This window comes from Anabrus simplex, chromosome 2, assembly GCF_040414725.1.
Source record: "Anabrus simplex isolate iqAnaSimp1 chromosome 2, ASM4041472v1, whole genome shotgun sequence".
Lineage (NCBI taxonomy): Eukaryota > Metazoa > Arthropoda > Insecta > Orthoptera > Tettigoniidae > Anabrus > Anabrus simplex.
The window spans coordinates 627,388,827-627,407,774 of record NC_090266.1 but is presented as its reverse complement, the minus strand read 5'-3'; the positions used below and the strand labels follow the sequence as shown (position 1 = coordinate 627,407,774).

The 18,948-nt window shown below is 36.4% G+C and overlaps 2 protein-coding genes across 2 annotated transcripts in view; both read right to left on the bottom strand.

Moving 5' to 3' along the window:
- The window catches only part of LOC136864281 (IQ motif and ubiquitin-like domain-containing protein), a 361,129-nt gene that overhangs the window by 123,345 nt on the left and 218,836 nt on the right, over positions 1 to 18,948 (bottom strand). The gene's annotated exons all lie outside the window — the stretch shown is intronic.
- Positions 1,581 to 18,233, bottom strand: LOC136864282 (uncharacterized). Its single transcript, XM_067141058.2, has 3 exons — positions 17,470 to 18,233; positions 17,006 to 17,139; positions 1,581 to 1,774 (listed from the first exon to the last, which is right to left on the bottom strand). The coding sequence occupies exons 1-3, from the start codon at positions 17,648 to 17,650 to the stop codon at positions 1,673 to 1,675; spliced, it is 417 nt and encodes a 138-aa protein (XP_066997159.1). The 5' UTR covers positions 17,651 to 18,233; the 3' UTR covers positions 1,581 to 1,672.

Sequence of the window (18,948 nt, the reverse complement as noted above, 5' to 3'; positions counted from 1 at the left end):
CTACTTAAGCATTGAATGTTCAGTTATTTTTAAATATTTTAGTTCATTTTACATTCACTGTTACTAGTGTTAAAAAAGTGTGTGACATTTCATAAAAACACTTTACTTCATTAAGTAGGCCACATGTCAGTACCAGTATCTGTAGTTATATACATTATTATTACTATTATTATTATTATTATTACTATTATTATTATTATTATTATTATTATTATTATTATTATTATTATTATTATTATTATTATTATGAGGAATGAAGCTTGTAGTTTTATGTGACAGAAAATCTCAGTATCGTAAAACACGGGACCTCATTTTTTATGCAAAATCCTAACCACCGGATGCAACTTTCACCTCGAAAATCACACATGCATTAATCGGGACTCGAGCCCAGTCTGTCTTGATGGTTCCAAGCAGTTTGACCGCTGCGCCATCACACGCCTTCTTTATTATTACTTACTGCGATATTAAATATACATTTTATCATTCAGTGATCATATTTGATGTGGAGTTTAAGATTTATTAGCCCCTCATGCCATGTCACCATAGCAATGATTTGCGTGTGTAATCCCATGACGCTGTCAAGTAAACACGCGATCTCGCCTTTAACTATATTACGCAGACATTACACAACTTACATATTTGTTTTTTTTTTTTTTGTGTGCAAAATGTACCTTTGGCCTTCTTGTAAACAATGTCTTGACATTACCATTAAAAGTTGCCACAATTCGCAGACTTTGAAAAAATGTAAAGGTATGTAAAGCCAAAAGTCCATTCCATGTAAACACCGATCGCTACGTTTAAAATTTTATAAAATCGCATACATCAGGGATACAACAATGAAATTTGTGGAGGTTGTTAAGTATCATCTAGACGTTGGTATGCATAAATCGCAATTTGTTTAGATGGTTAGTTTCATATATATGTTAAAAAGAAATGTACAAATGTAAACACGGAATGCCTGGAATTGACCTTAATGAATATAGAGTTTCATGTTATTTCTGTAAACTTCTCTTATAAAAATATGATATCGAAAATTTTGGTGCAACACCCATCATCAGATACCACCAGCCATTACTGGTATTACTTTTAAAATTATCTTTCAAAAGTAGGCTACTTTAAAATACAGTAATTGACCACTATGTTTGTCTCCACATCAGCTGAAATTCAGTACTGACTGGCAGGTTAAATTTAGCATGAGAAATGACTTGAATGTTGTAGCTAACTAGAATGGGTGTTGTTTACAACATTCAGAGCATCTTGACTGTTAAAATATAAGGGGTAAGTTTAAACTCTACAAAGCATCACTGCATTACAATTTACATGTTAAAAAAAACAATGGGACTATGAAAATGTACATCCCTCCTATGAAGTTTTCTGACGTTTAAGCAGTTCACACACACCCACCTCCCCCTGTAAAAAAAGCACTGTTTAAAACCCACCAGTTTCATTATCAGTTACTTAAAATGTTGGTAAAAAACTTAGTATGTATGCAGAGGTAGGACATTAAGACAGGATATACATACTAGGTAATTCAATGGTAGCTTATATAACATATTTATTGGAAATCTAATTTTCTCTTTAATAATTGTTGTTTTAGGTTTGGATTTTCAATTTTTATATCGAGCAATTCCTCTTCATTCTTGAATTTTCTCAACATATGTTCCCTCTCCATTTAATACAGCGATGCTGAACTTTCTGCCAGATCAGCAATGTTCTTACGACATCGAGCAACCTCATCTCTCCTCCACTTCGATGTTGAAGGTCTCCCCAATTCCTGGAAGGAAAAAATGTAGAAAATGTGCAGATATCCATCACACGTAGGCCTATTAGTTCTAGTTTAAATGTAAAAAATAAAACATGTACAAAATATAGCATTTATTCTGCAATGAACTGTAGTTATTTCAAGGTGGTCAGGAATTTTAACTGGCAATCTGTGTCCGGGTTTAGCAAAAGAAATATTCAAATGTTAAATAATAATGAGATATACAAAGTAGTTTAAAACAGAACTTAACATTCAGGTGTACGATAGATCTCAACTGTCATACCATGCAATTCTAGGACAGAGCTCTTTTAATGGGCACCAACAGCTGGAAACAATGAATGTTCTGAAGCTAATAATAACTGTAGGAATTTTCTATACGAAGAGCAACTGCATCTCTTGTTTGTAGCTTTTTACCTCTTAAGGGGTTACTACTTTTCACAGGATTGCCGTGCACAATGTAAATACACGATTATTTCAGGATAAAGCCAGCTATCTATTCTCCTAATTCTAGTATGGCAGTTATCTCACAAACTGCAGGGGCTCTTATACTTTTAAGATGGCTGCAATATTGAGTTGAGAGAGGTGAGGCAGTGGAGGGAAGAACATACGTGAATCAAAATGACTTAATTCGGAGTATGTTGACAATCTCCTTTCACATTAACAATACTTAAAATTGTTGGATAAACACCAACTGCATACTGGGATACCACATTATTTTGAAACAAATATGGCCAATAGTTTTCCATGAGGGACAGCTGAAATAATATAGTCAAATCATATTAACAGCAATGGAAGCAGTCCAGTGGTCCATTTTACGTGGAATGGAAACATTTCTTTATGAGCGATTTGCAATTCAGGTGCTTCAGTTTAGCACCAGTAACAGTAATCCTTTTTTAACTGGGACCAAAGAAAAAGGCTACTTACTGTTAAAAAATAATATCAATGAACATTAAGAAATTCGTAGTGTATTATGAAATGAATTCCACACCACTGCCTGATATTCCAATACAATTCTCATCCGTACTACTTCAAGGCTCATAACATATTAATACATTAACACAGTCTGTTCATTGGAAAAGCCACAGTTAGTGATAGGTTAGATTATGATAAATCAAGTAATGGCTCCACATGGGAGGTAAAAGCTGCTCATGGCTGTACAGATGGAAAGCATTATTGACCAGGAATAAACTATGCCCCTTACAGGAATAACTTTAATAGGTAGTTTCCAAAAGAGAGGTTAAGAATTCAACATTCAACATTGTGGCTCACACAATGCCACAGGCCTTGAACAAGAACAGGACAGAATATGAGATACATCCATATAGTGACAAGACCACTGGTCTGGATTGGTTAGGTCCGGCTAGTGACAAGACCATTGGTCTGGATTAGTTACGTCTCATTAATATTTAAATAAGTTTTGACAGTTCCACCTTTTCAATACAACATTTTATGCCATGTGAATTACATTACCAGTTACTTAAAAATGGTACTAGTTTCCACCTATCCTACAATGATGCAGCCTACCAGGCAAAACGTAAAGCCTACATATACGTTGGCTTAAGAATCAAGATAGCCAAATTAGGCAAGGACATAGCCAAATTAGGCAAGGACATTGAGTTCCTTAAGCAATGTATTTCTCATAACTTAACACCCAATTTCCTCAAAGGTAACATTAAGAAACATAGGTTTTCATCTCAAACCCTTAAAACTCAAAATACGACTAATAGGACTACCAGGCGTTCAATGGATTTTTCAAACCCAAGTAAATAATAGATTATTCACCGTGCTATCGAAGAAACAACTAATCTTAGAGAAGAAACTGGACACACTAAAGAATTTGACACCTTGCATTAGCCATAACAATGTAACTGAATTAACCTTGAATGAGACTGAGCAATTCCACCCACCAGTTTATAAACTTATCTAAGGTAGCTTTGCATGAGGACGAAAAATCGATCTTAGCCAAAGGACCCAAACGTAACTGGCCCAATCTCAACGCACTTAACATAGCCACTACCATAACATTAGAATCGGAACTGGTCATCAGAAAAGTGCCAATAGATAAACAAGATGAGTTAAGAATCAATATAAAAAGGCAACAACAATATTTTTACTCCTAATAATAAGATCATCCCCTTCAACCAGAATAATAACAAGGACTAGATTGCTGAACAAAAACATCTTTATGCTGTTAAAAAGAAAATCAATGACAACTATCTTATTATCACAAAAGCAGACAAGGGCAACACAAGTATTGTAATGGACAAAAACAAGTACATCAGTAAAAAAACAAATAAATTTTTCATAGATAGTTCATTTAGCATAGTTAAAAAGGACCCCACTCAGAAAATTCAACGACTACTCAAACAGAGGCTAAAGAATACTCCTTACCTATTTACAGATAAAGAAAAAGCAAAATTAATAAACATGAACCCAAGTCTTCCCACCGCAAAAGCCCTTCCCAAGATTCCCAAGACCAGCGTCCCAATTTGCCCTAATCATCAATTATAGAACTAGCCCTTTATACAAAACTTCCTAATTCATTCAAAAGTTTTTGAAGAAAAATTACCAATTTTTATCCAATAAATCCATTAAAAACACTACAGAGCTAATAGATAAACTAAAAACATTCAATATTCAACCCAATCACTCTCTCCATTTTTTTGATATTGTGAACATGTGTCCCAGCATACAGACATCTAAACTATTCCCTATCATCAACAATAATTTAAATAAATACAACAATTTAAGCAAATTAGAAATTCAGGATTTCATGTCCATTTTAAAATTAGTTGTAAACAATAACTTCTATACTTTTGACAACATCGTCTACCAGCAAGATGGTTTGGCAATGGGTTCACCAGCCTCGGGCACCTTGGTGGAGATTTACCTAGATTTTTTAGAGTATACTAATAATGACAACAAAAATTTCTCCAATATTCTCTTTTGGGCGAGATATGTAGACAATACTTTAGCAACCATAAATGAAAAAACAACAGATGCAGCTTCTACTCTTCTCGACCTCAACAACATTGATCCACACATCAAATTCATGCTTGAATCTGAAAATTATCAAAAAATACATTTTTTAGATCTAACCATTATCAGACACCCAACCTTTTTAAATACAAGATTTTCAGAAAACCCACGCAAACAGCTTCTACAATCTGCCTAGACTCTACACACCTTTAAGCTCACAAACGAGCAACCTACAATAGCTTGGTCCACCGAGCCTTCAATGTGCCTAAGTCTAAAAAGGACCTAAAAAATGAACTGAACACTATCTGCATAATCGTAAATTGCAATGGTTACAATAGTTTTTTCATAGAAAGAATAATTAACAAATACCAAACATCGCCCTTTGACTACATTAAAGAAAGAGAACTTAACTTGTCCTCATTTTCTACTTTCACTTTTAATAAAGATATTTATAAAGTTACCAATATCTTTAAGAAACACAATGCAAAAATAGCTTTTAAAACTAACAACAAGAACACAAAAATCTTACATAACTCTACATCAGTGAACAAGCGTAACATTTTCTCAAAATAGGGAGTTTACAGAATCAAATGTAATAATTTTAATTTTTCATATGTGGGACAGACTGAGAGGAGTTTCAACATAAGATATTCAGAACATGTAAATGCCCTGAGGCACAATAAATTCTCGGCAGTCGGGCAACATATGCAAGACTACTATCATAGTTTTACTGACATAGTACAGGATATGGAAATCCTTGCGAGAATGAATAAAGGGCCCCTTCTAAACATAACAGAAAATTGTTACATACATTTAGATCAGTATTTCAATTTAAACTATAATCTTAATGACATTTCAGAGAAACCCAATATTTTATTTGACCTTCTCATTAACATAATCAGAAATGTTAAGCCAACAAATCAGAGCCCGATCTTTCGTTCCATTCATGATACCTTCCCTTAACAACCACCCCTATTCCCTCAGCCTTAAGATAGCTCCTCCTTCTTCCCCCCGTCCCTTCCCTGCCCCCTCCTTTCGTCCTACTCCGCCTTCACATTTACTCCTCATTCACATCTACTCTCAGACATGTCCTACTAGCTACGCTCTCCATACCATTGCGCAAGGTGAGTCACACATATTACTTATGATATTCTTCCAGCCCCTTGTTTCTCAGAAGTCCTCGCACTAATTTTGGCTTTTATTATTCATTAGGTCAAACTCCTTCCGTATTGAGCTGCGAGTCTTTACCACCAAGGCCTTTGAAGTAATCTGACCAAGTGTAACATTCGCCCACTGCATGAAGAATCTCTATGTAACGTATCTCAACGACATCACTGTACTGCATTGGACTTTATTTACATCATGTGCACAAATGAATCTTATATGACATTTACCATACAATGTCATTTCGTCATTAGAACTTTATTATAAATGCAACACAAGCTTCAAAATCCTTTTCCATCAAGAACATTTAACTAGAAACATTTGTTAATGGCTACTTTGAGCCTTATTTTAATGTTTAATATATTACGTGCACAGCTTAAAAGTTTTTATCAAGTTAATATCTTTGTGACCATTTCTCATTTTCAGTTTTAACTTTTGCAAGGTTACATTATAGTAACCAAAATCTGCTCAACTTTTAATTCTCGCACGTTTTATCTAACATTATTGTACTTGTACATTGTTTTTGGTCTATTCGAAGACAAAAACAAACAAACCCCATGCCGCAACAGCCCCGAAGGACCATGGCCTACCAAGCGACCGCTGCTCAGCCCGAAGGCCTACAGATTACGAGGTGTCGTGTGGTCAGCACAACGGATCCTCTCGGCCATTATTCTTGGCTTTCTAGACTGGGGCCGCCATCTCACCGCCAGATAGCTACTCAACTGTAATCACGTAGGCTGAGTGGACCTTAAACCAGCCATCAGATGCAGGTAAAATTCCCTGACCTGGCCGGGAATTGAACCCGGGGCCTCCGGGTAAGGGGCAGACGCGCTATCCCTACACCACGGGGCCGGCTTGGTCTATTTGATGTTTTGTATAATTTGAGTTATTGGCTGATGATGACCTCAACCGAGGTCAAAACTAGTACCATTTTTAAGTAAGTTGTAATGTAATTCACATTGTATAAAATGTTGTATTGAAAAGGTGGAACTGTCAAAACTTGTTTAAATATTAATGTAATCAAAGTTCAATACGGACCAATCAACATGAAATTTATATCCTACACTGGTTAGGTCTCACTAGTGACAAGATCACTGGTCTGGATTGGTCATCCAGCTAGTGACAAGACCACTGGGCTGGAATAGTTATGTCCAGCTAGTGACAAGACCATTGGGCTTGAAGCAAGCAAAGTGGTTGCGGGGGCATTAACCTTCAGGTTAGATCAGCAAAGTAGCCCACACGCCTCTAGTATCCCCTGTGGCATTACTGGGTAGAGACAAGACCACTGGATAGTTACGCCGCGGATACTGCACTTACATCCAGCACACCCCATGGCACATCACTTTCAAACGCTGCGGTTTTGTTATTTTCATGGAATGTGGTAGCAGTATGTAGCATATAAGTAAAAATACCTCTAGGTGTGGGTTGGTGGGTCCCTGTCTAGCATTAAGGAAGGATCTCTCCTCATCATCTTTAGGTATATTTTCACATTTTCACCTTCACGAATGAGCTGGTGAAGTGTAACGCACTTCAACTGTACAAGATTTTACAAACTGAAGTGGTTAGTCACTCATGATTATAATAGCTATCTAATTTCCAAACAATTTGACAAATGAAGGTGCTGTGGAGTTTGGAGAGATTATTACTATTTCTCAAAGTTTCAGTTCTTTTCATACAACATAACTTCATATTCTTTACAATGCTCCCAGACAATGTATTAAAAAAAGCATCCATAAGCACCATATTCACTACTTCGTAGGGATGGGAAGCGAGTGCATGTCTCGAGAAGCTCAAGAACTTTTTGACGTCTTGCTGACGAGATGCCTCATGAGACTCTAAAGGATAGTATGTATGCTTCTCATGTCACACAGTGACATGGTCAACCGAACGAGTCAGAAGGTTTATGTAATATTTATCCTATAGCAGACATTAATGGCTATCAAAAGAAAATCATTAGTCTGGAAGTATTTCACACAAGTCTGAGAAAATGAAGTTCACTGTAACATTTGCTATCATTGTACAGTAAAACCTGCCTTAACGGACACCTCTCACCGGCAGACACCCCTCATTGGCGGACGATTTTCTAGGTCCGTAATTAAATGCCATGTTGTGTATGAGTAATTTACCCCTCTTATACGGACACCCTTTATTACGGACGCAGACACACCATAGCCACAAGAAACTCCAATTAAACCTCTCCTAACGGACACTTTCTTCTTAAAAAATACTGTATTTGTGACCTGTACAGTACGTATTCGCTTACTTTTTGCAGAGGCGGTACTTCCAAGAATCTCAGACACCGTAACTTTTGATCCGGGCTGTACACATTCTTGGAAGGCAACACTAAGCTACGCTATTACTTCAGGAAGTTGTGTGATCTGACATGCTTGACAGTGCTGGAATTCGTACCTTCACTGTCAGGTTACTTTTCATTGACTCGTGGGCTTTTGATGTGTTCAGTTTTACGTTAGTAAGTTGGTGTACACATGGTTCTGAGGAAGTTTTTAACTTTAAAAGAAAAGGTAGGCATAATAGACTATCATAAACGTGAGAAGTGTGGTGTGCGTAAACTGTCTGAAGTGTTTAAGATTGGAAAGACACACGCAGCTGAAATTGTGAAAAAGCAAGAGGAACTAGTGAAAGAATGGCATTTAAATGGCAATGAACAGCACATTAAACTGTTTCAAGGTGGTAGTGGAGCTCTCATTGACAAGGCAACACTAGAGTGGTTTGATAAAATAAGAAGTCAGAATGTCCCTGTCTCAGGATCAATGATACAAGCAAAAGCATTAGAATTCGCGACAGAATTAGGTATTGGAGATTTCAAAACCTCGAATAGCTGGCTAGAAAGATTCAGAAAGAGACATGGTATCAACTTCAGAGTGATTTGCGGAGAATCATCCAGTGTTAATATGGAGATTGTTGAAAACTGGCAAGAAAAAAATACCTTCAATCATAGACGGGTATGCTCCGGAAAATATTTTGAATGCCGATGAAACTGGATTATTTTTCCGTGCTTTATCCGACAAAACTTTGTGTTTCAAAGGAAATCGTTGCACTCGTGGAAAAGTTGCGAAAGAACGTCTTACAGTCTTGTTATGTGCAAGTATGAATGGAGAACGGGAGGAGCCCCTTGTGATAGGAAAAGGTGCAAAACCAAGGTGTTTTAAGAATATGGACATTACGAAGTTTGGCATTGAATGGAAAGTAAATAGAAAAGCATGGATGACCAGAGAAATAATGACAGAGTGGCTAGGACAATTGGACAGAAAAATGATACGCCACGAGCGAAAAGTGTTATTATTCCTCGATAATGCAGCATCACATCCGGATACAATTAAGTTGCAAAATGTGAAGATCGTCTTTTTCCCACCAAATGTAACATCAGTTTCTCATCCGCTTGACCAAGGAGTGATCCAGAACTTCAAAAGGTTATGTACAGGTTATGAAGCACATAGTATCAGAACTTAACGGGAATGAAGTAACCCTTCAAACAGTGACATAGGGACTGAATGTTCTCCAAGCAATTTCGTGGATAACCAATGCATGGAAAAACATTACAGCCTCAACAATTCGTAACTGCTTTCTGAAAGCTGGGTTTCCCGCTAATGGTGGACATCCCGAAATAGAATCAGATACCCTTCCTGACAGCATGAAAGCCACACAACAGTGGATTAATGCAGCAGGTTACAGTGTACAAGTGAACACCTATATCGAAATTGATTCAGATATTCCAACAGAGTGTGAGAGTGGGGAGACAAAAACGATTCTTCAGTCAATCCAAGGGAATAAGGACAAAAATGAAGATTCTGACGAAAGCGGGAGTGAAGGTGATGCTAATGACGACTTTGAAGAAAATATGGAAATGAATGTGCTGCCAATAACCTCGTACAGTGAGGCTCTCGGCTTTGTTAAGCGACTGAAAGAATTCTATTATAAACAAAACAATGAAAAAAGTGTAAATTTGACCCAGGATTTAATTGCACATAGTGAAAACATCATTGCTAAACTGAAATGAACAAAACAAACGAACATTAAGGATTTTTTCAAGTGCTAATGTTTTACTGTACTGTGCTAGACATTGCTACATCTACATACTGATTTAAAGTTTCAAAAACTCATATGTTCTTCTTAATTTTAACATGGTGAACGGTAAAAGTGTACAGTGTGCTCAATAGAGGTTTCCATAGAAGTGTTTTTGTCTCTTTAATACAGTACATCGCAGCTGCAGTAGCCCATCTACAACTTTCTCATGTGAGTACAGTGCAGTATATTGTACAATACTATATACAGTATACAATTAAAGGTACATTTGCAAGAATTGTTAATACATACTATACATGGGTTATTGTGCTCCAACTTATGTTTAATGGTACCGGTTTCATAACCTCTCTCGGGCGGACACCCTTTCATAACGGACATTTTTTTCGGTCCCGAAGGTGTCCGTTATAGAGAGGTTTTACTGTATTTCAAATCAGAAATACATCATGATTCGGCATTTCAATCACAAAACATTTGAGGGCAGTGAAGCTTTGGCTTCTAATTTGCAGGGTCTGTTTTAAGCTAAAAACACAGTACATTTCCTTCGTAACTCATTTTTGGCAAATCTATATATATAAAATAACTGCCCATAAGAGAACCAACACCAATGTGGAACGCTTAATCAGTGTCTGCACCAAGTATGGATTACTTCTGATGTCTACAGCTCACCTTATCAGAAAGGCAATGACATGGCAATGCCCAAATAACATTATGGGTGAATTCCAAATCAATCAATCACTCAATCAATACTGATCTGCATTTAGGGCAGTCGCCCAGGTGGCAGATTCCCTATTTGTTGTTTTCCTAGCCTTTTCCTAAATGATTTCAAAGAAATTGGAAATTTATTGAACATCTCTCTTGGTAAGTTATTCCAATCCCTAACTCCCCTTCCTATAAATGAATATTTGCCCCAGTTTGTCCTCTTGAATTCCAACTTTATCTTCATATTGTGATCTTTCCTACTTTTATAAACGCCATTCAAACTTATTCGTCTACTAATGTCATTCCACGCCATCTCTCCGCTGACAGCCCGGAACATACCACTTAGTCGAGCAGCTCTTCTTCTTTCTCTCAATTCTTCCCAACCCAAACATTGCAACATTTTTGTAACGCTACTCTTTTGTCGGAAATCACCCAGAACAAATCGACCAGGTAGCAATAGACAAGCTGCACCACAGAGATATTATGAATGTCAAGGTGATACGAGGAGCCAACATTGACTCTGATCACTACCTGTCTCTGGTTAAAATGAACCTGAAACCACTAATAAAGACCACGGGTATGTTAGCAAAAAACACGAAGATCCCTAGGTTTGATATCACCAAACTCAAAAAAGACAGCACTAGTTACCAAGAGAGACTGATTCATAATACCAACAGGATTAACACATCTACAAAATGGGATCAACTTAGAGATGCCATAACAGTAGCGGCTCAGGAAACAATCCCCAATAGACCTAAAGAGAACAAGCATCCGTGGTGGTCCAGCGAATGTGATAAAGCTATAGAAGCTAGGCGGCTAGCGTGGATCAAATGGAATGTACATAAGAACGAAGCTAATTTACAAGCCTTTATTGCACAAAGGAAAACTACGTCGAGCATCATAAGAGGGGCCAAGAGGAAGCACAACCAGGAACTGATTAAGCAAGCAGAGGAGGATTTTGTAAGGAACAACTCTAGAGATCTATACAAGGGCCTCAAGCAACAAACAACCCAATTCGCTTCCCCTGCCTTACATCTCCATAGACCAGATGGATCCCTGTGTCTTAATGGCAGCGATTGTACCAAGACCCTAGCTAACCACTTCAAAGGACTCTTAAATGCAGAAGAACCAATTGAACATCTCCAAGTTACAGAACCAACTAACCCTAATACTGAGTTTATCCCTCCTCCAACCTATGAAGAAGTCAGAGATATAATTAAACTACTCAAGAATAACAAAGCTTCTGGGGAAGACGGGATAGTAGCAGAAATGCTAAACCATGCCAGAGAACATAGGATCTTCAAGGATGCTAACAAGGGCAAAGCTACTGGATTCGTATGGATGAAGCAAGTGGAGAAGGACCTTTTGGAACTCCATATAAATCAAAATGACATAGCTGATCGGAGTAACTACCATACAACTCTTAAAACTAAATCCTTTGTAACATCCCTCACAGAAGTTACCCACAGACCAGAAGACGAGACCAGGAAATGGTCTGAGGAACATAAGATTGAATTTAGCCAGAAAATGGACTACTGGGCCATCAGCAAAGCTCGAGGTACCAACAAGAAAACAGCTGCCAAACCAACCACTAAGAACAGCAATTGTAGCAAACGACGACGATGACATCAAGAAACAGCTAAAACACAAGCACCATGGTCCATACATGGCCCTAACGGAAAAAAAAAAAAAAAAAAAACGAAAAAAAAAGCTTGTCCTGACTGACTGACTGACTGACTGACTGACTGATTCATCATCGCCGAGCCAAAACTACTGGACATAAAGAAATGAATTTTTTTTTTGCTAGTTGTTTTACGTCGCACCGACACAGATAGGTCTTACAGCGACGATGGGACAGGAAAGGGCTAGGAGTGGGAAGGAAGCGGCCATGGCCTTAATTAAGGTACAGCCCCAGCATTTGCCTGGTGTGAAAATGGGAAACCACGGAAAACCATTTTCAGGGCTGCCGACAGTGAGATGCAAACATACTATCTCCCGAATACTGGATACTGGCCGTACTTAAGAAATGAAATTTTGGGGATACATTCATATTAACATGTAAGTGCTCGCTAAGAGAGGATTTTTGGATATTCCGTTGCTAAGGGGGTGAAAAGGGGGGTGAAATTTTAAAATGAGTGTACCTATATCTCTTAAAATTTAAAAGTTTTCAGATGTAAAAATTGGTATTTAGACTCTCCTTTAAAAATAAAGAAACACGTTTTTTTTTTTTTTTTTTTCCGTAATATCCCACAAGAAGGGGTGAAAACGGGGGAAAAAGGGGTTGAATGTCTTTAATGAGGATACTTATATCTCAGAAACTGAAGATATTACACACCTGAAAATTGGTATTTGGAATCTCCTTTAAAAATAAAGAAACTTTTTTTTTTGCTTTCCGAAAATCCAATTAATGTGGGTTAAACAGGAGTGACAAATGGGGTGAATTTCTTAAAAGACGATTTCTACAGTATATCTCAGAAACATAAAATGTTACAGATGTAAAAATTGGTATTTGGAATCTCCTGTAAAAGTAAACATAAGTGATTTGTTTTCGGGAACTCCTCTTAAGGGGAACTAAAAAGGGGGTGAAATTTTAAAATGAGCATGTCTACAGTATATCTCAAAAACTAAACATGTCGCAGAAGTGAAAAATGGTATTTTTATTTCTATTAAAATAAATAAACATGTATTTTTTGTTTTCGGATAAAATCACTTAGGTGGGGCATAAAAATGACTGAAAATTCGGTTGAGTTCTTTTTATTAGGATACCGGTATCTCAAAAACTGAAGATGTTACAGACGTAAAAATTGGTATTTGGAATCTCCTTTAAAAAGAAAGAAAAAGGTATTTTTTTATTTTTGGAAAATCCCATTAAGGGGGGTGAAAAATGGGGGAAATTTGGTTGAACACCTTTTAGGAGGAGTGTTATATCTCAAAAATCGAAGATGTTACAGACATGAAAATTTGTATTTGGAATCTCCTTTGAAAATAAAGAAACACATATTTTTGTGTCTTTGGATAATCCGAAGAATAGGGGGTGAACAGGAGTGACAAACGGGGTGAATTTAAAAAAAAAGACTATATCTGCAAATTATCTCAGACACGTAACATATTATAGATTTGAAAACTGGTATTTGGAATTTCCAGTAAAAGTAAAGAAACATAAATATTTTTTTGGAAAAACTACAAAAGGGGAGCTGAAAAAGGGGGTGAATTTTTAAAATGAGCATATCTACAGTATATCTCGAAAACTTAACATGTTGCAGACGTGAAAATTGGTATTTGGAGTCTCCTTTAAAAATAATGGAACACATATTCTTTTGTTTTCGGAAAAACCCTTAACGGAGGGGGGGGGGGGTTGAAGGAATTGAAATATTAGTTGAATAATTTGTATGAATATATATACCAAAATATCTAAAGATGTTACAAGCGTGAAAACTGGTACATGGAATCTCCTTTAAAAGTAAAGAAACACACAATTTTGGGGGGGAATCAACTTGGTTGGGGGGGGGGATGCAAACGGAGATGAATCCCATTTATGAGGATACATATATCTCAAAAACTGAAGATGTTACAGTTGTTATATTTGTATTTGGAAGCTCTTTTAAAGAAACGGGTACTGTTTATTTTTTGGAAAATTCACATAAGTGGGGATTGTGAAAGGAAGTTAAAAGAATTGAATTCATTTTCTGGAGAAACTTATATATCAAAACTGAAGGTTACAGATGTGGAAAATGGTATTTGGAATCTCCTTGGGAAATACAGGAGCATGCACTTTTTGGTTGGGGTGAAACCAACTTAATGGGCAGGAGTGGAGTGAAAAAGGAGTTGAATTCTTCTCATGAGGATACTTATATCTCAAAAACTGAAGATGTTAGAGGCATGAACATTTGTATTTGGAATCTTCTTTCAAAGTAAAGAAACACATGTTCTTTTGTCTTTGGGAAATCCACTTAAGGGGGTGAATGAATTGAAAAATTATTTGAATTCTTTGTATGAGGATACTTATATCCCGAAAAGTAAAGATGTTAAAGACGTGAAAATTGGTATTTGGAATCTCCTTTAAAGATAAAGAAACACACTTCTGGGGAGGGGAATCAGCTTAAAAGGTAGGAAGGAGCGGGGTGAAAAAGGAACCGAATTTCGTTTATGAGGATACTTATATCTCAAAAAATGAAGATGTTACAGACGAGAAAATTAGTATTTGGGATCTCCTTTAAAAATAAAGAAACACACATTTGTTTTGTTTTTTCGGAAAATCGACGTAAGGGGTGTGTGGTTGAAAATAAGTAAATAAGGAGATGGAACATTTTTATGAGGATACTTTATCTTAAAAACTAGAGATGCTACAGACGTGAAAGTTGGCATTTTGAATTTCCTTTCAAAATAAACAAAACACAAATTTTTGTTTTTGGAAAGTCCACTTAAGGCGGGAGAGGGATGTAAAGAAGTGAAGAAGAAGAATAAGTTGAATTGTTTTTATGAGTATACATTTATCTCAAAAACTGAAGGTTTTACAGATGTACAGACATGAAAACTGGTTTTTGGAATCTCCTTTTAAAATAATGAAACACGTATTTTATTGTTTTCGAAAAATCCAGTTAAGGGGCTGAAAGGAATTGGAAAAGCGAGTGAATTTTTAAAATGAGTACCGGTATATCTGCATTATATGTCAAAACCTTAACATGTTAGAGACAAGAAACTTGGTATTTGGAAAGTCCTTTAAAAACACTGTAACATGTACCTTTTTTTTTTTGGAGAAGGCACTTAACAGGGGGTGAAAAGAAGTGAAAAATAGTTGAATTATTATGAGGATACTTATATCTTAAAAACTGAAGGTGTTACAGGTGTGAAAATTGGTATTTGGAATCTCCTTTAAAAATAAAGAAACATGTACTTTGTATTTTTGATTACTGAAAATACACTTAAATGTGGGTGGGGATGGGGGAAGGAGTGATTAAAGGGTTGAATTCTTTTTATGGGGATACTTATGTATATCTCAAAAACTGAAGATGTTACAGATGTGGGCATAGGTATTTGGAATCTCCTCTAAAAATAAAGAAACATGCATTTATTTTTTCGACTTGAGAGAAGACTGCTTCTCACATGTACAGTTCTATGTTGCAGGGTCGTCTTAGCCCCAAAAGGTAATACCATAAACATGGTTTACAAAGAATTTCTGGGGTAAATGAAACTCAATTTTTGGGCAAGTTTTTATACTTTAGGAATTTTCACATAATATTTTCAGATTTTCAGACAATGGCGGGGAACAATTACTTTGATGAAATTACAAAATCCACATGAGCGAAGCCGCGGGTAATTGCTAGTTAGTTATAATTTTACGAATAAGTAATTTTTTTTTACAGAAAGAGAAAACATAATTCAAAGGGATAACAACACCAAAAAAATTCTATTCAAGTGTAAATAATATTTAGTCTGGTTTTGAAGAATTCCTAAACCAGGTTTTGTTCTATTTCACTTTGCAAACAAGCAGTTATGCTCATACTGTATTAACAAAGAAGAGCCAGTATACAGTACATGGGAAGAAATTATAAAAAGATGTTGCACACATGTTACAAAAGTGAAATCCTGCTCCTCCATCGCACCTTCTTAAACTTTGCACAGCACTACATCCAGCCATTAGTTTTATCTTTAAACGTACTGTATTATAGTATTCGTATTACTGGTAGATGGAAGTAATCTGTTAACAGTTTCTGAAGTGTGAAGTTAGATTAGTGTCGGCTTCTAGACTTTGGAATTATGACAATTTTGATGGAAGCAGCTCCAGTCCTGTGCTTCACAAGAGGAATGTTCGCAAGATGTTGTGGACTGCGAACACATGTAGAAAGCATAGCATCATTCTTTTTGAATCGGGAGGATGGATTAGATTCTTGAAAAGTTGCCTCCAAACCTAGATACTTTTGAGCGTCTGTAGCGTGTGCCAGTAACATGATGCATCCTTAAGCCTTCCATCAAAGCACCCCAGAAATCAATTAATTTAAAATCAAAGCATAAACTTACTTATTTACAACTAATCACATTATAATATTGTGCTCATACTGAATCTGCACAAACTCAAATTGTTCAGAAATTTAGACTAGCTAACCTTTCACTTTATCAGCAAGTCTTGAATAGACATTCACATAATTACAGTCATCCTTTACAATGAACAATGTACTAGCGCCGAGACTCAGAAATTTGTAACCCGCCTAAGCTAGTTAGTTCACAAGAAAATTCAAAGCAATATGGGTGTCAGGAATGTTAAGTTAATAGGCCCATAGCAGGCATAAGGTTCACAGAACTGAAATGTAACTCTCAACATTTGACAGCAATCAAGTATTACAATGGTAAGCTACTTACAGATCTGCCAGGGTCTAGATGCTCCTCTTCTCTGATAGCATTACTTTGACTGTGGCTGTCCTTCTGTAGTTCAGCTGTGGGTGCTGGAGGCAAAATCTCACCTGAAGATGTGCTTATGACCGGATCAATATCTCCTGAAATTATAAACCGTACCAATGTTGTAAATTGTAGAACAGATATACAAACTAATATTCCAAGAAATATTTGTATTCAAATATATATTCAAAGGAAGGGAGCTCAAATTCACATGTGGCCTACACCATCTATAACATGGTAAGCCAAATTTCTGGTATTGTTGGTGCTAATTGTTAATGATCTGTCCAGTTAATCAGGTTCAGCTTAAAAACCTCAATGGTAATAGGAAAGTGATATCTCACACAGTAACAAGAATGCTTTAAAACCAAAGCATCATTTCATATAACGAATCTCTAATAACTCATACTAAATGAATTATGGTGGCTTACCGTGATATCCTGCATCACAGTCATCGTCATTACAAAGAGGCTCAACTCGATTGCCGATTAAAGCAATGATCTTCAACGATGTCTCTGTGGATACTGGAACAAATGTACCACCTCCAGTCTTGTACCGCTCCAACTTGTTCGTCGAATAATCTGTTTTTTGCACTCCTTTTAAAATTGTCATACAAGTATTTTATTTGCTTCACTGACAGCGTGGTCACATTCAAGTGGCTATTAAATTTGTCCGCCAACACATTCCATGTTTTTTTTTTCTTCTAGGGATATTCCATCTGTCCTTCAACATTCTATAATGCTCCCATATTTAGAAATTAAATTAACAATTATCTCCTTCTCCAACAAAATAAAGTTACTCCCCTGAACACATTTCTTCCTGTCACCACGTAACACTAGAAAACAGACGGTTCGCCTTCAGTAACAACTTACATATGTCAGCCTATGACTGAACACAATACTTAAGTCGACAGTGTACAGATATCAGTTGAACTGCATCAAGGGACAACGAGAATATTAAAACAGAAGTGCCTCCAGCACAAAAACTGCTTTAATTACCATATTTTAAATTTTCATCATGTTTTTTTAAGAAAATCCTTTAACAAGCACTTCATATTGTGTGTCTAATGTTTTTAGTTTATTATAATTATATATATTACTAAGGATGACCCTATGCTGGGTCGAAAAATGTCTATCTAAAATTTCATCTTAACTGAATGTAATATTAAGTATTGACTAAGAGGATAATCAACACAATTTTGTACAATTTGTAAGAACATTTTTTTTTTTTTTTTTTTGCTTTACGTCACACCGACACAGATAGGTCTTATGGCGATGATGGGACAGGAAGGGGCTAGGAGTGGGAAGGAAGCGGCCGTGGCCGTGGTACAGCCCCAGCATTTGCCTGGTGTGAAAATGGGAAACCACGGAAAACCATCTTAAGGGCTGCCGACAGTGGGGTTCGAACCTACTATCTCCTGAATACTGGACACTGGCCGCACTTAAGCGACTGCAGCTATCGAGCTCGGTAATTTGTAAGAACTAATGCAACATTAGCACATATTTAGCTTATCTATATTTATAAAATAAAGAGTTTTGTCTGTACATTGCTCAGAATTTGAAAAGAATGGTATTTCTGTATCGGTCATGTCCACAGGAACAAGGTAATGCACTTTTTACTTTTCCGTAATTTCTGTCTGTCTGTTATGTATGTAACGCATCACTGGAAAACGGCTAAAGAGAATTTAATGAAAATTGGTATGCAATGTTGGGGAATATGTCGCTACAATCTAAGCTATAAATAATTTTATTCACAATGATAGAAATGGTAGTTTAGGGGAAGGCCTAAAATTTAATTTTCAAATATTAATGTTATTAGTGGTCCTATACTAATAAAAATTAGTATACAAAGTCGGAGAATAAGTCACCACAATCTAGGCTATAAATCATTTTATTCACTTTGAGTGAAAC